The 27,787-nt window shown below is 35.4% G+C and overlaps 6 protein-coding genes across 7 annotated transcripts; 5 read left to right on the forward strand and 1 right to left on the reverse strand.

Moving 5' to 3' along the window:
- Window positions 1–5,637: 5,637 nt before the first annotated feature.
- LOC147944850 (transcription factor TCP15-like) lies at window positions 5,638–7,177 on the forward strand. The gene has a single exon (XM_087451208.1). It carries the CDS (start codon window positions 5,923–5,925, stop codon window positions 6,919–6,921), a length of 999 nt encoding a protein of 332 aa, XP_087307334.1. The 5' UTR covers window positions 5,638–5,922; the 3' UTR covers window positions 6,922–7,177.
- Window positions 7,178–11,282: 4,105 nt separating this feature from the next.
- LOC104788045 (HVA22-like protein c) lies at window positions 11,283–12,971 on the forward strand. Its single transcript, XM_010513723.3, has 5 exons — window positions 11,283–11,563; window positions 11,786–11,812; window positions 12,141–12,263; window positions 12,356–12,614; window positions 12,715–12,971. The coding sequence occupies exons 1-5, from the start codon at window positions 11,496–11,498 to the stop codon at window positions 12,790–12,792; spliced, it is 555 nt and encodes a 184-aa protein (XP_010512025.2). The 5' UTR covers window positions 11,283–11,495; the 3' UTR covers window positions 12,793–12,971.
- Window positions 12,972–13,281: 310 nt separating this feature from the next.
- LOC104788044 (PH, RCC1 and FYVE domains-containing protein 1-like) lies at window positions 13,282–17,966 on the forward strand. Its single transcript, XM_087451209.1, has 9 exons — window positions 13,282–13,897; window positions 14,002–14,088; window positions 14,178–14,267; window positions 14,485–14,565; window positions 14,653–14,817; window positions 14,894–16,963; window positions 17,062–17,208; window positions 17,293–17,579; window positions 17,662–17,966. The coding sequence occupies exons 1-9, from the start codon at window positions 13,850–13,852 to the stop codon at window positions 17,750–17,752; spliced, it is 3,066 nt and encodes a 1,021-aa protein (XP_087307335.1). The 5' UTR covers window positions 13,282–13,849; the 3' UTR covers window positions 17,753–17,966.
- A 292-nt stretch (window positions 17,967–18,258) lies between these two features.
- Window positions 18,259–19,917, forward strand: LOC104788043 (heme oxygenase 3, chloroplastic-like). The gene is made up of 5 exons (XM_019246099.2): window positions 18,259–18,415; window positions 18,640–19,085; window positions 19,238–19,461; window positions 19,537–19,644; window positions 19,731–19,917. The coding sequence occupies exons 2-5, from the start codon at window positions 18,644–18,646 to the stop codon at window positions 19,734–19,736; spliced, it is 780 nt and encodes a 259-aa protein (XP_019101644.1). The 5' UTR covers window positions 18,259–18,415; window positions 18,640–18,643; the 3' UTR covers window positions 19,737–19,917.
- A 105-nt stretch (window positions 19,918–20,022) lies between these two features.
- Window positions 20,023–23,105, reverse strand: LOC104788047 (wall-associated receptor kinase-like 9). Its single transcript, XM_087451210.1, has 3 exons — window positions 21,857–23,105; window positions 21,629–21,754; window positions 20,023–21,437 (listed from the first exon to the last, which is right to left on the reverse strand). Exons 1-3 carry the CDS (start codon window positions 22,890–22,892, stop codon window positions 20,188–20,190), a joined length of 2,412 nt encoding a protein of 803 aa, XP_087307336.1. The 5' UTR covers window positions 22,893–23,105; the 3' UTR covers window positions 20,023–20,187.
- Window positions 23,106–24,782: 1,677 nt separating this feature from the next.
- LOC104788048 (delta-aminolevulinic acid dehydratase 1, chloroplastic) lies at window positions 24,783–27,736 on the forward strand. 2 transcript variants are annotated; one of them, XM_010513727.3, is made up of 13 exons: window positions 24,783–25,114; window positions 25,221–25,530; window positions 25,686–25,797; window positions 25,893–25,966; window positions 26,061–26,129; window positions 26,214–26,297; window positions 26,389–26,458; window positions 26,529–26,584; window positions 26,673–26,794; window positions 26,881–26,952; window positions 27,040–27,121; window positions 27,195–27,272; window positions 27,364–27,736. In XM_010513727.3, the coding sequence occupies exons 2-13, from the start codon at window positions 25,225–25,227 to the stop codon at window positions 27,529–27,531; spliced, it is 1,293 nt and encodes a 430-aa protein (XP_010512029.1). In that variant the 5' UTR covers window positions 24,783–25,114; window positions 25,221–25,224; the 3' UTR covers window positions 27,532–27,736. The 2 variants fall into 2 exon arrangements, with proteins under 2 accessions (XP_010512029.1, XP_010512028.1); XM_010513726.3 differs by having other exon boundaries at window positions 24,783–24,955.
- Window positions 27,737–27,787: the final 51 nt, after the last annotated feature.

A 27,787-nucleotide genomic window follows, 5' to 3' on the forward strand; every position in this document is an offset into this window, starting at 1 on the left:
AACAGGCCATATAGGACTATAAGAGTCTCTGTTCTTTCTTCAAAAAACGATTCTGGACCTTTAAGAAGAAAAGATGATAAGAGATCATACACGCTCTTATATGGATACAGTCAGTATATATATAAAACCAACCTTAATAACGCTCAATATTCCAGGATTTCCAGCCAAATTCGTTTTTTTCTCGATCTAAATATTTTTAGAGAGATTAAAGGGAAAACTAAAAATTGAAGAAACTATATATGGAAGAGAAGGTGAGACATCGGTATCACACGGTCATGGAGATCAGATGAGGTACATGAAAATTAAACATATATATATACATATATAGACACACACACGCATCCTCTTCTGTCTTGTTTTTGGATTGTTTACACGTACGTATGCATGCTGTATGCAATTACGTACACGCACATGTGCTTGTATATAAAGTTTAAACTAAAGCTACGCATATAGAATTAATTATATACAGAAGTATAGCGGTATAGTAATCATGCTTGTTTTGTAGAGTATAGATTTTTTTGATAAAGATGTTTTGTGTAGAATTAATGCATATAAATACCTCGCTTAAAAATTTTGTATAGAATTAATGCATATGTATGTGTCATGTTTTTGTTAGATAGACAAGCAAAACATAAATTTTCTAATATACTTAAAATGTTAAAGAGGATATAATTGAAATTAATGTCAATCAAAATATAAATGGGTTAGTTTGTGAGAAATTAAAAAAACAATAATAATAATTAGTTAGTTAGTTCCGATGGAATTGAAATTTATACGTAAGATGTAAAAGTAGATAGACAGTTGTAGAAAGAAACAAAAGGAGTAGAGACAGAGATACGAAGGTAGAGGTGCAGACATGAATTATGCATAAATATAGATTATATATAGATCCTATCAAAAGAAAAAAAAATTGTAGTATAAAAATAGATTAGATAGGGTCCAAACACAAACAATGAATGATGAATGCTAGGGTTCCGGATGCAACGTGATTATGTCGCTAGCCGTAGTGACAGTTCATGAGAGGACAACTTTTATGTTGTTTCTTCCTCTCTCTCTCTCCTTCTATGCAATAATTTATAGCACCAAAAGTAAATTAAATCAAACGTAAGTTTTTCTTCAATAAAATTTGCTTACATGTACACTATACATTTTTTATCTTCAGAATAAACCAAATCAAAAGTATGAAAATGAGGATTAAGAGAGTCTTGAATGGTCGATCAAGGTAAGAGAGTGACCGCTCAAGCCTCAAGTCAATTGCCGTCTAACTTGTCTGTAGCTTTGATCGGTCAACAAGATGAGAGAGTATTCAGATTCACGATTAACACGGAGTGTTACTGGTCAAGTTTTTTGGTTCACCACTTGGTTATGATTTTTGATCCATAGGTCTTTTATAACTGGAACTATTCTTTGATATATTTACGATGGAGCGGTCATGATAAAACATCTTTTTTAATTATGGCATCGGACTTGAACTTGGTTTCATTCGATTGAACTAACTTTGTTTAGATATTTCTCGACCAAACTGTGTTTGCTTATAAGTTGTATATTGGGACTATTGTCACATGGGTTATACATGCCAATGTTATTAATTATTCCTTTCATTTACCTCTCTATCCAACATGGACGGTACATGGCTTTCAATGCTCTCTCTCTCTCTATGTCATGGATATATAATATATGTATGCTAATTATTTATCTTCGTTTAATTTATTCATAACCAGAATTAATATAACCGTCAAATCAAAATTAAATAGTGTAAATGGTTCTCGTAATCTAAAACGTGTATTTATAATTATGTTCATGTTAAGCTGTCTGTACCATTAAGACGAGACACATAACGAAACTCAAATGACAACATTACATATATAAAATTCAACGAGTGTTATAATCTATGATAAATCGTATTCATTTACTACCAAAGTAGAAAATTGAAACCTTGTTTAATCTGATGCATAATGTTTTTAATATGTCTTAGGAAATCTATTTTTTTTTTGTCGGGACTTAGGAAATCTAATTGATTATTAATAAAATGGAAATTTTGACCAATCGTGCTTGTTATAATGGAGAATTGCTTCTTCTTTTTTAAACCCATAATCATATATATATATATTGGCTAATTATATAGCCATTTTTTAGATGTATTTACAAAAATGATGTGGTTAAAGATTAGTAAACAAATATATAATATTATTTTGCATTTATATATTTTTGTCTAATGATTAATATGATATAATACACAGTAGTGTCACCGATCAACTAAAAATACTATTGCTTCTTCTTTTTTAAATACATATATCCCTACTTATTTACAATTTTATCACAACACTATTTTTACGAATATAATCCAATTTAGACTATTAAGTGCGTATATCTATATTTTAATAGCGATTTTTAAATAATGCAGAAAATTTCAAAATAAAAATGGGAAATAACCAATAAGAGAGTATGGGTCGAAGAGTATTGATACACCTACCATGTATAAAACTTGGAGGGGCCAAATGTAAAGCATATAAATTATTCGGGGCAAATATCAAGGAAATCTAAAGCAAGGTGGAGAAAATAAAATAAAGATAAAAGAAAGAGGAAAGAAGCAGAAGTGGAGCTGCAAAGGCAGTGAGGCAATCATTGCTGGTGAATGTGGATGGGAGCCCACTTTTTTCTTTTAATTATTTGTTTTCCTTTTTTTTTTAATTTGTTTCCCATTTCTTATATTATTTCTCCATTTTGTATACATTTTTTCTACTCTCAAGTGTTTTATTCTTATATATAAATGAGATGAGTTGGAAAATAATGCAAAGTAAAACTAGTGTATTCAATACTATAAAGTAGGGATATTCAATCCATATTTTGATTCGAAATTTTTTTCTCTATATTTCATGAATAATTATAAATTTAAATTTAATCTAGTATGTATTTTTATTACTATTCGAATTCGAGATTTAATCAATTATATAGTTTAAGAAAATATTTAGTTTTAAAATTTTAAGCTTTGGATTCATTTCTTGAATATTATATTTAAAAAAATGAAAATGAAGTTATGATTCAAGTTTCCATCAAAAATATAGAGAATGTTAATGAAGAAGTTTCTGTAAAACAATGCGACCAATGGGTAAGGTGACCCTTTTTTTTTTGTTTGTGACATTCAATATAAGATGACCTTTGTTACGCGCAGTAATGTTTGAAATAGGGTTCGTGATTGATGGTAAAATTTGTAGATTCAATCAAAAAGGAGAAAAGTAAATGAAAGAAATGTGAGAAAAGATAAAAATAATTTGACTTGACTAGAAGAGGGGTCCATAAGGGAGGGGATGAGGCTATGGTCGCTGTCTTTAGAGAGTGAATGATGCAGAGGACACGCACGTGGAGTCTGTTTCATCCTACTGTCCATCTCTTATTTAATTTACTATATACTCTCATTTCTTCTTGTTAGTATTTTTATTTTAATATATAGTGTTTGTTGTCAAATTTGTATTTTACAACCTTAAAAGTATATTTAGACAGATAGATTGATGTATAATAACGGAAAACCTTGATCATCCAGAAAATGTTATGTCCTACGGGACTGCTAAACTATTCTTGTCTTTCCAACATTTATATCATCACATGTTAATTTGTAATATATATTTAAATCGTCTCTAACCAAACGAAGTTTATTTATACAATCTAATAAATTTATAGGAGCGGATCAATATAAAACATTATAATAAAGACCTAAACCGTCCTTAAATTCTTTAGAGTTGATCATCATGGACTAACCTAACCAGGATGTTGGGATCGAAGTATAGTTGTTGAAAAATATTAGATTCTAAAAGAAATCACTGATTAGTAAAATTGTGTGGTCCTAAAACCTTGTTTGAAGAGGAGAAATAGGGAGTCATATGTACATAAATAGTATGCCAGTTAAGAAAATGACTTGAAAAGAATTAATGAGTGATTAATTAGTCGGCATGGCTGACATTGAAATTCCTAAAATCTTCGATCATTCTTTTTTTTTTTTCAACCATTAAGCTACAACTGGCCGGTCCATTAGCCAAATTCCTATATTCGTAGGAGCCGGGACTCGATTCCGGGTGTAATGGTACCTTATACAAATGGACTTACCTCCTGCTACTGCTCTAAGGTCACTTCACGATTATTCTTTTTAAATTGTAACTAATCGTTACTCTTTGCAATGTCATATATGCACTTTTAAATTTTCTAACATAGAAATAAGATGAAAGTTTCTTGAATTCTATAAATATATATCTTGTAAGAATTCCATATAACATATTTCGGAATCACCACATCTCGAAACTAATGTGTTAAGTTTTTTTTTTTTAGCTTCTCTCCACATATGAACAAATGTTATAAACATATTACCTGGCAAATTGTTGCTATCTACATCCTCCTGTTCGTTGGTGTATTTTTTAAAAAAAACTTGATTTCTACTAGAAAACACATTTGAATTTTTATTTTATTGAATATACTATTTTTGGTAGGATTATTTAATATACTATAATCTTCATAATATATCAATTTTACTTTTACAAAAAAAGTTATATATTTTATTAAAACGTAAACATGTATATTATCATCTATAATTTCTGTAAATTTATGGTGAAAAATAACAAAAAGAAGAACTCTCTAAACTCCTATTATGAATGTATATGTAAACAAAATACTAGTATACTGAACTGCCTGTATGAATAATCATCACATTAGAAATGAAACTTCTTCATCACTACTTATAAAACTTTCATAAAATAAAATAAAATAAAATAATTAAAGATCAAATGTTCTGTCCACATCAGAGTGTCGAAAATAATTTTCTAAATTTAGTGCTACATCTTTTAACGACAATTGTATGTCAATGAGATAATACCAATGGTGGAAACAAAAGAGAAGCATTACAAATTTGCTTTTATATACAAATCTATAAAGCACTATATAAGATTTTTTTTATCTTGGGTATAAGTTATACCGTATAATATATATATGGTCTTTTTAGATAAGAATAATAATATCAAACTGGTAACTCATTCAAGACGAGAAAAATAGAAAATCCATCTGTCACATAAAAAAAGCAGTTGGATTCTATTATATCATGTGGATCTCGTGAACTACCATAGAGCCAAAGGATTAATCACTGTCAATAATAATTCTATCTATTTATTATTCTGTTGTCACATATGTACAAAATATCGTATGTAAAACTTCTGAGTTCTGTCTGAATCGCTGAAATTTTCGCTAAATGTGCGCAATTAATTTCCCCGATCGCTTGAAGTTAAAAGTTACGACGAAAACACACTGACGTCAGTTTTTAAATTATTGGAAAGAATGAAAAAGAGTGTTCGTATCGAGATCGAGTAGGGTTGTATTATTACTAATCAAACACAATAAATACGAAACACCGTTTATTTCCTCACTCATTTTGATCACTGTACGTTTACGTAACACACCACACACCCCCAAAAATAAAAGAAAAAACACATCTTATATTTGAATATTTTGTACAGATTGGAGAACCACGTAGCCCCATCTCTTTTATTTCCAAAAATGACGAGAAATTCTCAAAGGGAATAGTTTATAATGTAAATAAAATTCCATAAATAAAATCAAAAGATATAAAGCAGCAAGAAAAAAATTAAAATAAAAGTCCATGCTTTCATATTCATTGCTTTAATCTCTCTCTCTCTCTCTCTCTCTCTCTCTCTCTCTCTCTCTCTCTCTCAGACATAGACACACAGCTAAGCTTCCCATCTGAAAGGAGTTTCATGTCCTTAAGGACCATATTATAACCTCTCTCTATCTCTCTCTAAAAGAAGCAGCAAAAAAACAGAGATTTATAGAGAGAGAGATTACTATGGCTCACATAAAGATCTAACAGAGACAGTGGTATAGTCCCACTTCCCCACCACCTAAGCTTCGATCATCATCATCATCATGGATCCGGATCCGGACCATAACCCGAATCATCGGCCCAACTTCCCTCTCCAGCTTCTTGATTCTTCTTCCTCCTCTTCCACTTCCTTAGCCATCATCCCTGCTTCTTCCGAACTTAGCTCCGAGCCTAAGAAGCCTCCTCCTAAGCGAACCTCTACCAAGGACCGACACACCAAAGTCGAAGGCCGAGGCCGTCGGATCCGTATGCCTGCCATGTGCGCTGCTCGTGTCTTTCAGCTAACACGTGAGCTTGGCCATAAGTCCGACGGTGAAACCATCGAGTGGCTACTCCAACAAGCTGAGCCGGCGGTTATAGCCGCTACAGGGACTGGAACCATTCCGGCTAACTTCACTTCTTTAAATATCTCACTTCGTAGCTCAAGATCCTCTCTCTCTGCTGCTCATCTTCGTACAACTCCTAGTAGCTATTACTTCCATTCTCCTCATCAGTCCATGACTCATCTTCAGCATCATCATCAGCAACAGGTTCGTCCCAAGAACGAGTCACATTCTTCGTCTTCTTCTTCTTCACAGCTTTTAGATCACAACCAAATGGGGAACTATCTAGTACAATCAACCGCCGGATCTTTACCTACGAGCCAGAGTCCTGCCACGGCGCCGTTTTGGAGTAGTGGTGACAACACACAGAACCTATGGGCTTTTAATATCAACCCTCACCATTCCGGTGTTGTCCCCGGAGATGTTTATAACCCCAACGGTGGTGGTGGCGGCGGTGGAGGTGGAGGTGGTGGTGGCGGTGGTGTCCATCTTATGAATTTTGCAGCTCCGATTGCTTTGTTTTCCGGACAGCCTTTGGCGTCTGGTTATGGAGGAGGTGGCGGCGGTGGAGAAAATAGCCATTATGGGGTTTTAGCGGCGTTGAACGCTGCTTACCGACCGGTGGCTGAAACGGCGAACCATAACAACAACCAACAAAACCGCGACGGAGAGCATCATCACAACCATCAAGAAGATGGAAGCACCAGTCATCATTCCTAGGCAAACACACACAAACATATATATTCTGTGAGATTTATTTTTCTTGGTCCTTTCGTTTTGTTTGTTTGTTCTTAACAAGCGTGTTTTTTTTCGCATTGCTTTTTTTTTTTTTCACTATTTCATATATTTTTTTCTTTCTAAATTCTAAGAGCTCTGATCAGATTTTTATCTTTATTCTTCTGATTAATGTATTGAGTAAGTATGAACGTGATTATCGATATATCTTAGTACGTACGTATGTGGATTTTGCTATTAATCTCTTTTCTTTGTTTTTTTCTAGAGGTTTTGGCCTCATTAAGTAGTACATTTGTCTTGTCAAATGTTTTTCTCCCTTTGAGTGTGAGAGTTTTCTAATGAGACACACTACTTGATTAGGGTTTTTGAACAAGTTTTCTATATTGTGTATTATATTATTGTATATTTCAGTACGGATAGTCTATAAGATATTATAAATTATCAATTAATCTCTTCGTTCATGGTTTAATTCCTTCGACTACATTGTCTCGGAGAGGTACATATTACGTTGGTTCTATCTCCTTTGATTTATTATTTTCTCGTTATGAATCACATCTTTTGGTCTGATCAATATTGGCTGGTCTATCAATGTTTGATGGTAATTAACTATAATAATATTTTGTTGACATGTTTATAATTAGTAATAAAATCATATTGTTCAAGTTAATAAGCATTAAAATGTGATTGGTTTGGTTATTACGAGTGTGTTGATGACGAGTGGATATGCATTAACTTGTAGATATGATACCATATTAATGCCAGTAGGTCTTTCTATCCGCATCGTTTGGGATACGTTTAATATATTCAATTTATAGCCGTTGCATAATTTTTATGGCATTTATTTTGCGAGAATGCTTGGTCTGTATAGTTCTATTTCCTATCAGCAATGAAACGTAAGACACAAGAAGTAGAACTATAAAAAAAATTATGTATAGATCCATATATGGTCGGAACTCGGAACTAATTAGGTCTCGTACGTGCTACATTTGAAGACGCACGATTTATAATCTCTGGATCAGTGACACTTATTATCAACTTTAATTCTTGTTATATGGAAATGTATATATATGCATTCATAGAATTGTGTTTATATGTCAGAGTTTTGCGAATTTCGGAGAGCCAAAAATTTCACCAAGAATATTTCAGTCTATGCTAAAAATTTGAAGAAATATATTTATACTGTAAAGTGAAAACAATGTGTCTAGAACGAAATTTTATTGAATGTAGATTTATGTTTCTATGCATGCATATGTAATAAGCATGTTAAAAAAACTCATGATGGTTAGAAAATTCCAGCTTTATCTTTAATTGGATGGATGGAACATCGATTATATGTAATCTATAATGGGGACATGGGATACATCGATTGAAGATGTAAAATTAGCCAGGAAATTTTCATCATACGGAAAAATACATGAGCACATGTAACATGCGTAATAACCATATCGCTGCATCTTGTGTCGGTCTACATTATTAGTTTTATGTTTACTATTTATGTACATACGGTCTTCCCATGCATAGGTATACATGCATATATAGAGAAACGAATGTGTAATAGACCTAAGCTGTATATAAATCAGAGATATCAACGAGCATGGGAATTGAGGCGTTAACAATTTTTAAATATTACACACAGCTCATTATATATATAATTAATTAATATTCTGCTAATAGAAACAAATTATTGTTCTATATAAAACCAATATGTATATATATTGAAAATAATACTTGAAGTTTCTGTAGATCGGTGTGAACCATTCCTTGACATCATAGGCCTGTCGGTTATATAATCTCATCCATATGTTATGTCAATGAATTAAACTGTTAAATAAAGGAAATTATCAAGCATTTTTACAAGAATATGCGATTTTTTTTTAATCTCAATAATATGACCAATAAGCTAAAAGTACATTAGATTTCACGGTGATAGGAAAAAATATATAGACACAGACACACAGATGATCTCATGAATCTTCTTTGATATTTGTATATTATTGTTTACGTATTACTTTTATAGATGATAAACATATAAGATACGAGAGTCATGAGTCTCATGACCGATCATTGTTTTTATGTCGGCGTTTTATTTTATACTAAAAAGAATAGGAAAGGGCACAAGTAGAAGTAGTAGTAATCTGGCATTACCCAATAGGTCCAAAAGGAATTAAAATGTCTATAAAGTATGCTTAAAATATAGATGTATGGATCTACGTAGGTATATATACCCCTTATAGAAGAGTGCATTCGTTGTTCTTGATCTGGAAAAGATTAGATGATCATCATTCCATCACTTGCTTCTCTATTATGTTTAATCAGACTACGCTAATACAATCATTCGTCATCTAATTCACGATAATCATTTTATATATTTTTAGAAGAAATAATGATAAAAAGACTACTGTAAAGGCATAAAATACCATATATATCATTATCAATACTTGAGACATAAATTTCGAATACCAAAAAAAAAAGTCTTTATATGGTTTCAACCTTTTTCATGAGTGATATATGGGTGAATTAGGTCAGTAACCAAAACAAAAAAACTATAGTAGTAAATAACAGTATATATTAAAAAATTAGAAGATTAGGATGAGAGCAGTGCAAAATTATCAATGGTGGTGGAGGACAGTGATGGCTGGCCGGAGATAGTTGTCCGGCGGTGGTTGGCCGGTGGTGGCTGGCCGGAGATAGCTGACCGGAGGTAGCTGGCCAGAAGTAGCTGGTCGGCGGTAGCTGGCCGGAGGTGGCTGGCCGGAGGTGACTGGCTGGTGGTGGTTGGCCGGCGGTGGTTGGCCGGAGGTGGTACTTCGGTGGTGGCTTGCCGGAGTAGCCGGAAAAGTTCGCCGGAATTGTTCGCCGGATTTGGTGTCGGAAAAGTTCGCCGGGATTGTTGGCCGACGGCGGTGGCCGGAGGTTTGGCTGGAGGAAATTTAAACCCTTGAAGCACATTGGGAACCCTAGTGGTGATGGTGGTAAAGAGGTGGTGGTAGGAGGTAGAGATGGTGGTTTTAGGGGGTGGGGAAGGTGGTGGTAGGGGGTGGGGATGGTGGTGGAAGAGGGTGGAAGGAAATAGTAAGGGCAAGGGTAATATAGTATATATTATAGTTTATATAGAGTATATTAGTTATAAATGGTTAGAGTAGTTAGTGGGCTAATTATAGTTTTTTTGTTGGTTAGTGAGTGCAAATTCCCTTGATATATTAAAGAAAAAGAAAAAAAAACTAGACGAATCCTTTATATGCTCAGCCCCAGTTGGAATCCTCCAGCTCCATTAACTGATATAAGGTAGATAGAAAACATGGGCTCCTGTAAGGCCCATCCATTTATTAGATTTTTTTGTAAGCCCATGTTGGATTAAGCTGACAAGAACGTCAAGTACATATATATGGAATATGGTCTTTTCTAAGGCACAACCAAGGTCTAGATTCTAGAGAGTAATTACTAATTAGAGACCAGACTTGGGAGATTGGACCATCGATCAAGATTGAAGTTACTATTTTTAAAAAAATGTAGTACTAACATTCAAAATTATAATAGTTTTTTTTATAGAAACATATAAATTGATATAAGGAAGATGGTAATAACAAATACATAGCATATAGTAGAGTTAAGCCAATTATATGAGTAAATAATGGTAATAACAAATACTATGGAGTTACAAACCATTGTAGGTTTTCTTCGGTTCATTTCAATATCTTAGCATTGTGTAAACCATAATTTTCATGATTAATATAATTTCAGAAAATTAAAAATCATACTTATGAATATCAAATGTATTTCAAAATATATAAAATAATATCCCGCGGCATCGCGCGGGTCTAACTTAGTCATTATCAATACTTAAGACATAAATTTCGAATACGAAAATAGTCTTTATATGGTTTTCAACCTTTTTCATGATTGATATATTAAAAGAAAAAAAGAAAAAAAAAACTAGACGAATCCTTTATATGCTCAGCCCCAGTTGGAATAACTCCTCCAGCTCCATTAATTGATATGAGGTAGATAGAAAACATGGGCTCCTGTAAGGCCCATCCATTTATTAGATTTTTCGTAAGCCCATGTTGGATTAAGCTGAGAACGTCAACATGGTCTTTTCCAAGGCAAAAACCAAGGTCTAGAGACCAGACTTGGGAGATTGGACCAACGATCAAGATTAAGTTACTATTTTTAACAAATTGTAGTAACATTCAAAATTTTAATAGTTTTTTACTTTTTTTTTGTAGAAACATATAAATTGATATAAGGAAAAAATCACAAGTAATATTTCAAATTTCCAACAGGTGTGGTTGAAAAGGAAATAAAATTGTCCATAATAAAGTGTAAAATTTCGGTGCCTCTTTTTTACCCCAAAATTTTGAAAAGTAAAAAAAAAAATAGATTAAAAAAAAAACGAAGGGAGTGCACTTGGTCATAAAAGTCCAAGAAAGGGTCTCTGTAAGTGAAACCTGGCCTCCACTTTTGTTGTTTCTACTTCTACAGTGAGTGAGAGAAAGAGAGAAGAAAATAAAAAAAGGGGAAAGCTTTAGAAGTTGGAAGAGTTCAACTGGAGAGTAATAATGCCTTCAAATTCTGGAGATGATAATGTTCTTCAAGTTCTCATCAAGAACTTTGATGTCCTTGCTCTGTAAATCTCTCTCTCCTTGTTCTTTATTTCTCTTTACAGATCCTATCTTGATCTGTGTTTTTGGTGTTTACTAGATCCTATATTGGTTCCTTCGTTTTATTTCTACTAAGTTTAGCTACATTTTCTACTAGATAGGTTTTGAAAAATGAAACCCTCTTTAGATTAGTACTAATTTATGAAGTTTTGTGGATACTTACTGTGTCTGTGTTCTTGCTTTTGCAGCCCATTGGTTACTCTTGTCTACCCTCTGTAAGTGAAACCTCCCTCTCTCTCTCTCTCTCTCTCTCTGTCTCTCATATGATTTGTGTTAAATCTGTTTGATATGGCTAATTTAATTGTTGCCAAAAACTCACTTTCTAGGCCAATCTTGCGTTCAGATTTATTAGATGAACATTTGAAAATTTTGGGGTTAAAGAAATATAAAAACAAAATCTTTTAAAACTTTGATCCTCTGTCACTATATGGAATAAAAAAAAGTATTTCAGATGCACGTATACCCACACAAACCCACTTAGAATCCAAGACACGAGGCATTTCACTTTTGTAATAATTGAATTTTTTATGTTGTGCAAAACAGATATGCATCAGTGAAAGCAATAGAGACAAGATCATTACCAGAAGATGAGCAATGGCTCACTTACTGGGTTCTCTACGCACTCCTCTCTCTCTTTGAACTCACTTTCTCTAAACCTCTCGAATGGTTAGTGTGTGATTCATTAACACTTCAATACTTTTTCCTTACATAATTAGATAATAATACTTATTAGTTTTTGTTTTTGTTAATCATATAAGGTTTCCGATATGGCCATACATGAAGCTGTTTGGGATATGTTGGTTAGTGTTACCACAGTTCAACGGAGCACAACATGTTTACAAACATTTCGTAAGACCATTCTACAGAGATCCTCAAAGAGCCACCACAAAGATATGGTATGTTCCTCACAAGAAATTCAATTTCTTCCCCAAACGGGACGATGACGACATCCTCACTGCTGCTGAGAAATACATGGAACAACACGGTACCGAGGCGTTTGAGCGAATGATCGTTAGGGTAAGTAAAATTCTCACATTGCTCATTTACCTTAAAATGTTACATACTACATAATGGTATATTAGCTAATGTAATGTTGTGTGTGTTTTGTGGGATGCAGAAGGATAGTTATGAAAGAGGGAGGAGTACTAGAGGAAGCAATAATTACATGATCTTTGATGATGACTATAGGTACTAAAGTTACCACCATGTTACATTGGTCTCGGTCTGTTCTTAAACCGGTTAAGCTACTTTCAGTTTATAAGCTCTCGCTATGTGACTATAATATATATTGTCTGTCTGTCTCTATGGTTTTTAAAAAAATAATTTGCCAGGATTTATGTATAAGCTCTATCTAGTAAACATGATTTTGCTAAAGTTTCAGTTTATTTCACTCAAGATTAATATGGAATTCAATGTTAACAGTTAACATCTTTTAGTTTGTTTATTTTTGTGGGGGGGAAAAAAAAAAAACATTTACTGTTTTGTGTGTGTAAGCAAAACTTTTAAGTCAAAATTCGTAGGGACCATTTCTGTCCGCTTTTGTCGCTGTTCTGTAGTACTTTGATGAGAAAAACAAATAATTAGAAATATTCAATTATTATCTTGTAACGAGTTGGGCTTATGGGCCGGGCCTAGATTAATTATTAACGATGTGCATATAGTTAGTTATGGAAATGATGAAATTAAAAGAAAGAATAATTAAAAAATATAAAAAAGAAAGAAAGGTTTTGAATACGGGAGCGAAGCATAGGCGTATAGGTGGGTTCTCTCAAATCACGACAAGCCTCTCAAAATTTTTTGCTCCTCCATCCTCATCGCCGGCGATCGACGACGGTACAGGCTTCTACGTTCGGCGAGGCTGGTTTTCGTTTTCGCATTTGATACTTATCGAGGCTTTCAGATTATTAGGATCGAAACCTGAGGCGTGCCAGCCCTGTGGCATTTTGGCTTTCGATATATCAAGAACAGGATTTGAAAATTTTGGTGAACAGGCGATTGAGAAAGCTAGGGTTCTAATTCCTGAGGATTTTTCCAGAGTGGATTTGTTGTTTTTTTGGTTTAATGTACATTTTGGACTTGAGGGTTTGGGGATTTTGAAAATTATTTCAATTTTGAAGGGATTCTAACTAGTAAGAATGGGTTAGATAGGATTTAGGAATGATTGGAACGAGATTCGAGTAATGTTAAACGGTTTGGTTGAGAATTATGATTCCAATTCAAAAGGGGATTAGCTCTTTGCAGCAGCTTCATCAATGGCTGATTCCTTGAGAATTAGTCTCTCTGAAAGAGACGTCGAACAGGTACCTTTACTCTTTATCATCAGCTGTGTCTTTATGTCATTTCTTGATAGTTAGTATGGTTTGAAGCAGTGTATTTTATAACATTGTGTAATGATTTTTTCCAGGCCATTACGTCTCTTAAGAAAGGGTCGTACTTGCTGAAATATGGACGTAGAGGGAAGCCTAAGTTTTGTCCATTCCAGCTCACAAGTGTAAGATTTTCATTTGACGCCATGATTAGAATTAGAACTCTCTGTGTTCCTTCTTGTTTTGCTCATATATATTATATGTGAATATATAGGATGAGTCTGCATTAGTATGGTACTCTGGGAAAGAAGAGAAGCAGATTAAGCTGAATCAAGTCCAGAGAATTGTTCCTGGACAACGCACGGTGAGTTTTTCTCTGCAATATGCGTGTTTCGTTCACAAAACAAGTACAGTTTCTTAATTATAAGTTAGAGTCTGAAATATTTTTATATCCCCATTTCGACTATTGTTACTTTGTAAGTTGGTGTTATGTTCTATTGGCGTCTTTTTATATTATCATTCTTCTTACCTCCACTTGTTCTTACTTTCATCTTAGACTCAATGGCTAAAGTTTGTTTCAGGCTACATTTAAGAGATATCCACGTCCTGAGAAAGAGTATCAGTCATTTTCGCTTATATGTCCCGACAGGTCCTTGGATTTGGTGAGTTTTCGTGCCATTTGCCAATTGTAGAAAAGCATTTAGAGAGTTCATGATTCATCTTGACTTTGTTGACGATTTTTTGGGCAGATATGTAAAGACAAAGATGAAGCAGAAGTTTGGGTTGTTGGTTTGAAGGCATTGATTACTCGTGTAAAAGTCTCTAAATGGAAAAACACTATTAAACCTGAGATCACTTCCGCTGAATGTCCAACCCCTCATGCTCGAAGAGTGTCTCCCTTTGTAACAATTCTTGTGAGTAACACCACGTTTCATGTTTTTAGGAATTTGAACATACACCTTATACTTTGCATCATCTTAATTACTACAGGATCAAGTTATTCAACCCTCTACTGAGACTTCTGCACCTAATCGGTTGGGAAAAGTGTTTGCTGACATTGTCTCAATAACTGCACCCGCCAGTAACAATCAGACAGAAGCCAATGCCAACACCTTCTCTCCATTTTCTCCAGCTCCTTCAATTGTTGAAAATTCAAATTCACGGTTCTCGACCAGTGACCCAGTTCGGATCAGTCTATCTAGCGTTTTGAGCACCTCTAGCCATGGTTCATTTCACGAAGACTTTGATGCCTTAGGTGATGTTTTTGTCTGGGGTGAAGCTATATATGATGGTGTACTGAGCGGTACTGGAAAGTCACTGAACTCCACGACAGAGGATGCCCTTTTACCGAAAGCATTAGAGTCAACAATTCTTGATGCCCAAAACATTGCATGTGGTAGGTGTCATGCGGTTTTAGTTACCAAACAAGGAGAGATCTTCAGCTGGGGCGAGGGAGCAGGAGGAAAGCTAGGGCACGGCATAGAAAAAGATGCCCACCAACCAAAGTTTGTTAATAGTGTCAGAGGAATTGGTTTCAAATCTGTAGCCTGTGGGGATTTCCATACATGCGCTGTTACTCAATCCGGTGATCTTTACAGTTGGGGTGATGGCACTCATAATGTCGATTTGCTTGGGCACGGGAATGAATCCAGCTGCTGGATTCCCAAGAGAGTGACTGGTGTCTTACAAGGAACTCATGTATCGTATGTCGCTTGCGGTCCTTGGCATACAGCAGTAGTTGCATCATCAGGCCAATTGTTCACGTTTGGAGATGGATCTTTTGGTGCTCTAGGTCATGGAGACCGGAGAAGCACAAGTGTGCCGCGTGAAGTTGAAAGCTTAAGTGGACTAATGGTAGTGAAGGTTGCTTGTGGCGTTTGGCATACAGCTGCAGTGGTAGAAGTGACTAATGAAGCATCTGATGCAGAAGTTGGCTCTTCATGCGGGCAAGTCTTCACATGGGGGGACGGCGAAAAAGGCCAGCTTGGTCATGGTGATTATGATTCAAAACTAATTCCCGAGTGTGTAGTCTCGTTGACGAATGAAAATATCTACCAAGTTGCCTGCGGACATAGTCTCACGGTTTGTCTTACATCCACAGGACATGTGTATACAATGGGTAGCACGGTTTATGGCCAGCTGGGAAACCCTACGGCCAAGGGAAACTTTCCTGCACGTGTTGAAGGAGACATAGTAGAGGCTTCTGTGGAGGAGATTGCGTGTGGTTCTTATCATGTTGCAGTCTTGACATGTAAATCAGAAATTTACACATGGGGAAAGGGATTAAATGGCCAGTTAGGCCAAGGAAACGTTGAGAACAAAATGGAACCAGCGGTTGTGGGATTTCTGAAAGAAAAGCAAGTGAAGGCTATAACATGTGGATCAAACTTTACTGCTGTGATTTGTGTTCACAAATGGGTACCTGGCTCTGAACATTCTCTATGTGCTGGTTGCCGCAATCCCTTCACCTTTAGAAGAAAACGCCACAACTGTTACAACTGTGGTCTGGTATTTTGTAAAGTATGCAGCAGTAGGAAGTCTCTGAGAGCTGCTCTGGCACCTGATATGAACAAACCATACAGAGTGTGTTACGGATGTTTTACCAAGCTGAAAAAGTCTAGAGAATCATCTCCTTCTACGCCAACTTCACAGGCCAGAAACTTTTTGAACATGCGGAAATCAACAGATGTTCCTGAAAGAGACAGCTTAACTCAAAGATTCCTCTCAGTGCACTCCAGAATATCGTCTGCTGATTCTTTATTGCATTACGGTGAAAGAAGGCACCACAGAAGAGACTTAAAATCTGAAGCAAATAACCGTAATGTCTTCCCTTTCATGAATGGCAGTTTACAGCCTCTTAGTTCACCATTATCCAAAGGATCAACAGCGTTGCCGAAAATTCCCAAGGTTAAAATTCCTGGTTCAGGAGTGAGCTCTCGCACAGCGTCTCCTGTTTCAGTAAAGTCAACTAGTCCACGTCGATCTTATGAAGTTGCAGCTGAGGAATCTAAACAAATGAAAGAAAGTTTTAGTCAAGAAATGGCAGGTCTAAAGGAACAGGTAGTGGTTTCTAACCATATCTAATTTCAGCTGTAGATTACATCAAAAGCAAATGCTTCTAGACCTAAAAGACTGTTTCTATTCACTGAACATTGTAGGTAGAACAACTTAATTTCAAAACCCACCAACTTGAAGAGGAACTCGAAAAAACTAGAAAGCAGTTGAAAGTGGTTACTGCAATGGCAGCAGATGAAGCAGAGGAAAACAGATCTGCAAAGGAGGTTATTAGATCTCTGACCACTCAGGTTTGACATTTTCCAGACTCAAACTCAACTACATTCATCTGTTTCATATATCGATCACCCATAACTTTACTATGGTCTTTGCAGATGAAGGAAATGGCTGAAAAACAATCTCAACAGGATGGTATTAACACCAACTCAAAGCACACAGACAAAGAGACATCAGGGACATTAACTCAGACTAGTAGCCAAACACATATAAGAAGCATGGTTTCTCATGATAGTCAAAATAACCTAACAAGTAGGAGCTTAGCTAACGGGCATAGGAAACACAGTGAGAAGCCAGAGAGAGTTGTGCAAGACGAACCAGGAGTGTATTTAACATTGTTGTCTTTACCTGGTGGTGGTAATGAACTCAAGCGTGTCAGGTTCAGGTATATGATTGCTAAGCAAAACAACATGACATATTATGTTATATCTCGTTCAAGCTCGCTAAAAACTTTGCTTTTATTGCAGCCGGAAACAGTTTACCGAAGAACAAGCGGAGAAGTGGTGGGGTGAAAATGGAGGTAAAGTGTGTGAACGCCACAACATTCTAGTGTCTTAGGACTCATGTGTCTTCCTACAGTAGAAAGAGAGACTAACAAAGATAAAGAAAAGATAGTGACATATAGAATAAAAAGAGAAAACACATTGATGTAGAATTTTTACTTGGAACATGATGTTTTTCTGATGTTCATAGAAAAAACTGTGTGATGTAAATTATATTTAATTTACTCTTTTGTGAATACAGTTTGTGTTGTTTGCTTATGATAAACAAACTCCTAGCCAGAGCAAGCAGATACTTAATTGTCATGCTTTAACCGAAAAGGTCAATCACACTCGCACAACTAAAGAAAGTAATCTCAATGGGTTTCACTTTTGTTAGTCCATGAGTTTATTTTTTTTACTCTCTTTCTGCCACGAAGTGAGAAAAACATTCCTTAATTACGAGTCACTTCTTCAAGAAGACGTAACGTATTATGACACTTTTATTCAACAAAAGAAACGGAAAAAAATCTAAATTTTCGATTACAAAAAAATATCAGACTGTTTTAGGAAACAAATAAAACCGAAACTAAAAAAAAAAAAAAAAAGTAAACAAACAGAAAAGGAAATATACCAATTTATGATATTGGTAATTGTTACAAAGGAATGTTAAAGAAAAATCCCAAACCCCTGAACCCTTTCATCTTCCATTGTTCTCCATTCAATCTTCAGAGTTCCAGAGGTATGGTTCTGATCTTTGTTTATTTTCACCGATTTGATTTGAAAAATAACATTTAGGTGTTTGAATCCGTCAATTGTCAAAAAGACATAAACCGTGTTTTGTATTTTTCTCGTTAGCCTTGTTGCTTACACTTCTTCCTTCATGTTTCTCCTAAAAACCCTAATTTCGGTTCTATATATCTTATAGCTTGAATAAATCCTTAACTCTGTGTGTGTATGTTGCAGAATCATGGCTACAACAACACTTAACTCCTCCTCATGCCACTTTCCATCAAGCACAAGACTCTATAGCGAGAGCTATCTCGGTCTGAGACCGACCGTGAGGATTAGTTATCCCCGAAACCTAACCGCTCCACGTGGCTATCTTGCTGTAAAAGCAAACGGAGGTCCAGCTTCCGTGGTGTCTGCCGCGGCTGCTGTAAAGGAGATGGTAAGAAGAGAGAAGTATCCAGAAGAATCAATTGGTTTCGTGGGCGAGATGAGACTCGTGGCGATGAGATTGCACACTAGAGATCAGGCAAAGGAAGGAGAAAAAGAATCTAAATCTCCAGAGGAAGGTCCTGTGACTAAATGGGAGCCGACTGTGGAAGGATACTTACAGTTTCTTGTGGATAGTAAATTGGTTTACGACACTCTTGAAGGGATCATTGACGAATCCGATTTCCCAACTTGTGAGTTTCTTTCTCATTTCTTATGAATTTTGAGTAGTATCATGTCGTTTCATTTAAAGAGTTTGAAGTGGTTTGGAAAAGGTAGGTCTTGTCTTTATAATGTTTTTCATGTGTAACATTTTGTTAAATTCTCTGTTTTTGTTTACGAGTAGATGTTGTGTTCAAGAACACGGGATTGGAAAGAGCTGAGAAACTTGGGAAGGATTTGGAGTGGTTCAAGGAACAAGGTTATGAGATTCCAGAGGCAATGGCTCCTGGTAGAACATATTCTGAGTATTTAAAAGTTTTAGCAGAGAGGGATCCTGAAGCATTCATTTGTCACTTTTACAACATTTACTTTGCTCATAGTGCCGGTGGCCAAATGATTGGTACAAAGGTAAAAAAGAAGAAAAACTTTCTGCACTAAACTCACTTGGAAGTTGTAACTAGTTTCTGAAACTTTAATTTGCAGGTATCTAAGAAGATACTCGATGGTAAAGAACTTGAGTTCTATAAATGGGATGGCCAACTATCTCAGTTGTTACAAGATGTGAGGAAAAAACTGAACAGCGTTGCAGAGGTATTGAACATATATATAACACTATCTATAACAGGAAGGATTCATTGTAATGGGGCTAATGTGGATTTTGTTATTTGAATGGGCAGTGGTGAACAAGAGACGAGAAGAGGCATTGTTTGCAAGAGACTGAGAAATCGTTCAAGTTCTCTGGTGAGATTCTTCGTCTCATATTGTCCTAATTTGTTTCACAAACTCTTCAAATATTCAATAAAGCATTTTGCTAGTTTGTGGAGTTTATAAAATGAAGAGGACAAAAGTTTGGTTTTGGTGGAACTGACTCACTCAGTACAATTCGGATTTTTTAATGTACTTTGTCCCTATGAAATACACTAGAGAACAAACAAACAAACAATGTAACTAGTTATTGCAAAAAAAAAATATAAAATATAAAATTATGTATTTGAATTATTTTATTTCTGTTGGGAAATGGATACGAACATTCGTTATTACACAATACACACATAGTTTTTACACACAGACACACTTAACGATCATAATAGAAATATTTATTGTACACTCAAGCAAGTATTCAAAGTTGAAGTTTTACCGTGTTTGGAGAGGAAACAATGGTTCAACATCTGACCACGACGAAGACGACCCAGTAACAACATTGTATTGAGAAGCTGGAGCGGTAACTACAACATTGTTCCTTGATTCTACACTTATGATATCTTCCACAACTCCTTTGTTTTCTTCTTCCTCTTCCTCGTTCTCGCTGATATGCTCTTGCGGTTGCATATCTCCGGAAGACATACGAATATTATCAAGCTCCATTGACACTTCTCTCATGCTTGGTCGTTTCCTCCCTTTCAGATTGAGACACTTCCTCGCAACTTTCGCCGCTGCAGTCACTTGACTCAACATGCAATCATCTCTTATTCGAGCATCAATGATGTCGAAGAGTTTGTTTTCTTTCACCGCTTGAATAAAATAAGTTGCCAATGTCCTGTTTTCTTGAGACCGCAAAAAAGAAATGGACTTTTCTCCGGTTATCAACTCGGCTAGCACAACCCCAAAGCTGTAGACATCACTTTTGTCTGTGAATTGGCTAGACTGAAAGTACTCTGGATCCATATATCCCACAGTACCCGAAACTACTGTTGTCAAGTGGGTATGATCCACTGTTACCGATCTTGAAGTTCCAAAATCAGATACCTTGGCTCGATATTTTTCATCCAACATTATGTTTGTGGACTTGACGTCTCTGTGATAAACTGGAGAAGATGCATACGAGTGCAAGTATGAGAGAGCACTAGCGATATCTATAGCCATGCGGAGACGCACTTTCCAAGTAGCCATCGTGTTATCATCAAACTCGTCATGAAGATGTTCGAAAAGGTTACCCTTAGGAACAAATTCGTAGACGAGAAGTGGGACATGTGTCTCAAGGCAACATCCCAAGAGTTTCACGATGTTCCTATGGTTGATCTGTGAAAGAATGACAACCTCATTGATGAACTCTTCGAGCTTGTCTTCGTCCACGACTTTGGATTTTTTTACCGCTACAATTCTTCCATCGGCAAGCATTCCTTTGTACACGGTACCTTGACCACCCTGACCAAGTATTCTATCTGAACTGAAGTTTTCAGTAGCTTTCTCCAAATCCTTCGAACCGAACACTTTTGTCGTCTCGACGGTGCCTTCTGCGGAAGTCAATTGTTGTTGCAACAATAGACCCCCATTACGCTTGAAGAACTTCTTCTTTTTGTGTAACTCTCTTTGCTTTTTAATAAACTTGTATAACAAGTATATTCCACCAACTAAGATTAATGAGCCAAAACTAGCCCCAAGTCCTGGAAACTCAAAAAAGAAAGCAAAAACGTTTTTTTTTTCGTTTATTTACTTCTTGGGTAAATGGTAATATATAAAAAGTTCATCATCATTGTTGACGAAAATGTTGGTCATCACCATTATAAAAGGCAAAAAGGGCGTTAAATGGAGACACGCACAAATTTTGGGATAAAAAAAAATTCCCTCAACTTACCTATAGCAAGTGGCCGATGATTTGTGTACACACAGTCATAGCTTCCGTGCAAATTGACACAAGAAGCGCGTGGGCCACAGAAAGTTGAAGTTCCATCAGATAATGGTACTTGGCATTCATTAAAATCTGGTTTTCAAAATATAAGGATTGTAATTTAATGATGATTTCATAAGGTTAATTTGACCATGATCATAGAAAACTTCAATTAAAACCACAATTACTACTAACCTTTGCATCCGTCCAAAAGGTATGGGTTGCCTTGGAAACCAAATCTGCATGAGCATCTTGCATAGCTTAGATAAGCATTGTAGTCGCATAGACAACTTGTATCGGGAGCCCTCCCATTATTACTTTCGTACTCTTTTTTGTACTCTTTTACATCATAGCATCCCAGAGACTTCGTAAAAGAATGATTCGCCGTATGGATAAACCAACCTAGCTCAACTGTACTGTATCCTCTAGCATGAAGCATTTGCGGATCAGATTCACTAGACAAATAATGTGCCTTGTTTGTCAAGAAGGCAATTTTGCATCCTCCCGTTGCCGTGGTGTTTTCGATGGTGACACCAACAGTTTGTTGAATCATATCAGGCATGTTTGCCTTGCAGCATTTAACACCGTTGCAACTTTTTTCATCCATAGTGCTGCTTTCATTACAATACCTGTCATTGTAGCCATACTTGGTATTACATGTGACTGCTGCAAGATAATCTTTAGTAGGGGTATGCGTATGGTAATTTTTGCCGCAGCTTGATTTGCATCCCACTATGCTTGGCTCGACATTTGTCAACGATGCCTTGTTGTCGCAACCAACCGCTATCAGTGTATTTCCCTTGCTAACGTAAAAAGGGGTATCCGTCAAATTCAAAAGTGATCCAGTTAGCACTTCTCCGTTGCTTGAGCATCCCTTTGAAGTTATTGGGTTTTTTATGTGAATTGACCCATACCTAAACCGAGTCGGAAGAGAGATATTCACAACTTCCTTGTTGATTACGGAAAGAAAAGGGACGAGCTTTCCTGAAGTAGAGGAGGCATTACATGTAATTTCGTACCACTTCTCCATATAACAACCCTTTCCGATTCCAAAAGGGTACGGGATCTCGATTCCTCCACACTCGGATTGACATGAAGAAACTGTCAGATTAGCCGAATCTAGAATAACAAAAAGTAGCAAAAAGAAGAGAATCGAAAGAGAAAAACTATTATAAGAAGAACTCATGTTTATGTTCTGCTCAAGAAAAATTTGTTCTTTCTTCAATATCATAAGGGCATATGGCTAGGCTCTAGAATTTGAGTTTTCTACATTCTTTTAATTCCGTCAAAGAACTGACGCACTGATTGTAAAAAAGTTTTCCTTTGAATACTATAATTTAACATTACATTCAAAAAAATAATATATTATATTTTGCAAAAGCAAACAGGTTTTTAATTTGTAGGGAGAGTGTGTATAAATTAATAAGATTCCGTTTACTTGGACAAGTCTCAGGTCTTCGTATCTCACAACCACATATTTGCTTCTCTCTGCTCATTTACTCATTTTTTTTCTTCCCAATTGACTCCCTAAATCAATAATGCAACTCTCCATCCTTTTGAATTTTCTTAAAATAGTGGAGAGAGAGCAAAAAAAAAATATTTATATGGAAAAAAGATGGCTAGCTACATGAAGTATAGGTGAATACATGGTCACACATACCAACTATACTATTGTATATTTAACTACACAAAATATATGTATTACATGGCCACAATCGCCACATGCATGAGCTATATGACGTCATGTGTTCAACACCATAGACATACAATCTGGTACACTGATTGATTAATTCTGGTGAAAACCAGTGTTGACTCCGGCGTTGACCAAAAAAAATTTTCTAAAATTAAAAATAAAAATAAGAAGTTATTATATTAAATCATTTATGGTTTTTATTAATTAAAAAATATTCTATTCAATATCTAAATATTTTTTTATATATTTCCTAAATATATCTTAAATGTGAAATAGAGAACCCAAACCTTAAAAAAATTTCTAAAAATTAATTTAACATATTGTAATTGTGTAAAAGAGGATCAAAAATGAAAATGTTCATATGTTAAAAGTAAATATTGTGAATTTTTATTGTTGTTGTTTATATGTTAATTCAATATCTAAAGATATTTTTAATATATTTCCTAAATATATTCTAAATGTAATATAGAGAACTCAAACCTTAAAAAAAAATTCTAAAAATTAATCTAACATATTGTAATTGTGTAAAAAAGAGTAAAAATGAAAATGTTCATATGTTAAAAATAAATATTGTTAATTTTTTGTTGTTTATATGTTATTTTGAGTATGTAAATTTTAAAGAAAAGAGTGTCTAAATTTTTTTATAACAATTACCATGCAAAATTTAGAGTAAATAGTCATATATTCAATCTTTTGCATATTATTTTCTAATGAAAGTAGTTGAATTTAATTTTATTGATTTTGTAGTAATTAAATAATCTGATTATGAGATATTTATATATATATATATATATATATATATATATATATATATATCTTGAAAATAATTATAAATTGTTTTTATATCTTGAACATAATTATAAATGATTTTATATCTTGAAGATTATTATAAATGAATTTTTCTATCTTGAAAATAATTATAAATGATTTTTATTTAACTATTTACTTTAGCTTGAAAAATAAAAAGTAATTAATTATAAGAATGAATATATTAGAGATATATAAAAAATAATTTGGATATTGAATAGAAAATATCTTTTAATCATGAAAATCCATAAATAATTTACTATAATAATTTTTATTTTTATTTAGAATTTTCTTTTTAAGTGTTGGTCAACACCGGAGTCAACACAGGTCTTTGCTGGAGTCAATTGACCGGTGTACTGGATTATATGTCTATGATGTTAATCGTATAATGTCATATAGTTCATGCATGTGGTCATGTAATACATATACTCTGTATAGTTGAGTATACAATAATAATATACTTGGCATGTGTGACCATGTATTCACAAATATAGCATAGTTGAGTATACAATCGATTCCTATTTATATACATTGCCCGGTTTCATCAAATTAACATAGGCCCATTAAGCTCTATCAAGCCCATTTCTAAAACTAAAACCACCAAACACTTAAAAATTTCCCAATCCTCGAACTCGTATACTCTCACTCGCAGCTAGAGTGCGTGAACACCAGTCTCTATCTTCTTTGTCAATTGTCAAAATCGGCGATCATCTAAAGCTATCATCTTTCTCCTAAAACCCCATTTTTTTCCACTCAGCTTCCTTAATCCCAACAACAACTTCTTCACATTCAAGGTTTGAATTAACACCAACTTTACTCTGTGTTTTCATTTCGAACGAAACTGCTTTAACCTTCTCCTTCTTCTTCATTTTCACATAAATCTTGCTTTGTTTAGTCAATATACGATCTTAAAGTCTGTAACTTTCAATTCAATCCTTCATTCTAAGTCACGGGTAGATCTTTAGAAACCTTAATTTCACAACTCAATAGCACAATTCGTTGATAATATTCTCAATGCGTTCCTCTGTTTGTGTGTGTGTGTGTGTGTGTGTTTTGTAGATTCATGGCTACTACACCGATCTTTAACGCCTCGTGTAGCTTTTCTTCCACCAGAGGAATCGATTGTAAGAGCTTTATTGGTCTGAGATCAACTGTGAGTAAAGTGAGTGTTGCTTCTTCTCGAGTTGCTACTAGTCAACGTCGTAACCTTGTCATAAGAGCTAGTGAATCGGGTAATGGACACGCTAAGAAGCTTGGAATGAGTGATGCTGAGTGTGAAGCCGCTGTAGCTTCTGGCAATGTTCCAGAGGCTCCTCCGGTTCCTCCTAAACCGGCTGCTCCGGCTGGTACACCTATAGTTCAGCCTCTTGTGAGTATCCTAATCACTTTATTTCATTGATTGAATCTGCTTCTAATTGCATTGTACAAGATGATCGGTTCTTTGATTGATTTAGCTGCAAGGTTGAAACTTTTTAAGAGGCTTACTGTTTTTAACTCTTCTAATGTTTACTTATTTGCTTGCAGAATCTAAACCGACGTCCACGTCGTAACCGTGCATCCCCTGTTACGAGAGCTGCCTTTCAGGAAACTGACATCTCCCCTGCAAATTTTGTATACCCACTTTTCATTCATGAAGGTTTGTTAGTTTCTTTTGTATTCTGACTTTAAACATCTCTCATTGGGGTCTCTATTGTCTTTAATAAACATTATGTGGTTTCTGGAATTTGGCAGGTGAGGAAGACACACCTATCGGAGCTATGCCTGGTTGCTATAGACTTGGCTGGAGGCATGGTCTTGTTGAAGAGGTTTTGACCTTGTGTTTTTGATTTGATTCATTTATATGTTGCCGCCATGTTACAAGAAAGTGAATTTTTTTGGTCTGATTTCTTTTACAAACAGGTTGAAAAGGCTCGAGCTGTTGGTGTCAACAGTATTGTCTTGTTCCCTAAAGTTCCTGAGGCTTTAAAGGTCTTTCACGCTTCTCTTCTCTTTGTGTGTATATATGTTCTTGAGTTGTATCTTTAACGCTTTGTTTTGGCGTCCATTTTGTAGAATCCAACAGGGGATGAGGCATACAATGACAACGGTTTGGTGCCTCGAACAATTCGTCTTCTCAAAGACAAATATCCTGATCTTGTAAGATCCGTAATCTCAGTTTTTTAGTTATACCAGGAGATGAAAAATGTTGTAATTTGCAATTGTGACAAGTGTTCTCCTCTGTTGCTAGGTTATCTACACTGATGTGGCGTTGGATCCCTATTCGTCCGATGGTCATGATGGGATCGTTAGAGAGGATGGTAAGTATTTCTACCCAAATTCCATCTGGTACATTTTAGTTGGAACTCTGATACATTTTTATCTATGTAGGTGTGATCATGAATGATGAAACTGTACACCAGCTGTGCAAGCAAGCTGTTTCCCAGGTTCACCTTTTCGATATTAGTGATTCAAAATGTCTGAAATTTTTTCGTACTAATAAGATATCAATGATCTCTCCTTCTCTCTTTCCAGGCTCGAGCTGGTGCGGACGTCGTGAGTCCAAGCGACATGATGGATGGACGAGTGGGTGCCATCCGCGCAGCTCTTGATGCTGAAGGATTCCAGAACGTGTCAATCATGTCGTACACAGCAAAGTAATAATCATACATTTATTTTTCCCTCAATAGCTTTTCTAGAAGTTGTTTGTTCTGTCTAATTGTATAAAATTTTCTGCCAACAGGTATGCAAGTTCATTTTATGGTCCTTTCCGTGAAGCCCTGGACTCAAACCCACGCTTTGGAGACAAGAAGACGTAAATCCCATCAACCCTTATTGATACTGAATTTGCATTTGTTTTGCTAACCCTAGCAGTTACAAACTGACGTTGTGAACTATATAGGTATCAAATGAACCCTGCAAATTACAGAGAGGCCTTGATTGAGGCACGAGAAGACGAGGCTGAAGGAGCAGATATTCTCCTGGTAAGTACTTTATCATGCTTTAGCAAAACATGTTATTAGAGTTCGGTAACAAATTGGAGTGGTTTTGTTACAGGTGAAGCCAGGTCTTCCATATTTGGACATCATACGACTTCTGAGGGACAAATCTCCATTGCCTATTGCTGCCTACCAAGTAATTTCTTTGATCACAGTCTTGCTTATTGAACAACAACATTCCCAGTCTTTATGTTTTTTGTTGATTGAAACTCTCCATGAATTTTCAGGTTTCTGGAGAGTACTCAATGATCAAAGCAGGGGGAGTCCTGAAGATGATCGATGAGGAGAAAGTGATGATGGAATCACTGATGTGTTTACGCCGAGCTGGAGCGGACATCATCCTAACATACTTTGCACTTCAAGCTGCTACTTGTTTATGCGGCGAGAAGCGGTAGAGTATAGATATGTGGTCGTGTGTTGTCGTCTATTATGTATTATGATGTGTCCCTATTAGACTTCTAATTTGGAGGCCATGATCTAAGTTGCTGAATGTGGTTCTTGTAGTTTTCGCTTGATATTTTGCTAAGCAATTATTTGGTTCTGTTTTGATTTTTAAGACATACACATAAGTACATTACATAACATTCTTTATTAAACAAAGGTCAATATGGTTTAGTGGAAGGGCACGATACAAAGTAAAGCTCGCCGGTA

This window comes from Camelina sativa, chromosome 5, assembly GCF_030686135.1.
Source record: "Camelina sativa cultivar CO46 ecotype springtype chromosome 5, ASM3068613v1".
Taxonomy (NCBI): domain Eukaryota; kingdom Viridiplantae; phylum Streptophyta; class Magnoliopsida; order Brassicales; family Brassicaceae; genus Camelina; species Camelina sativa.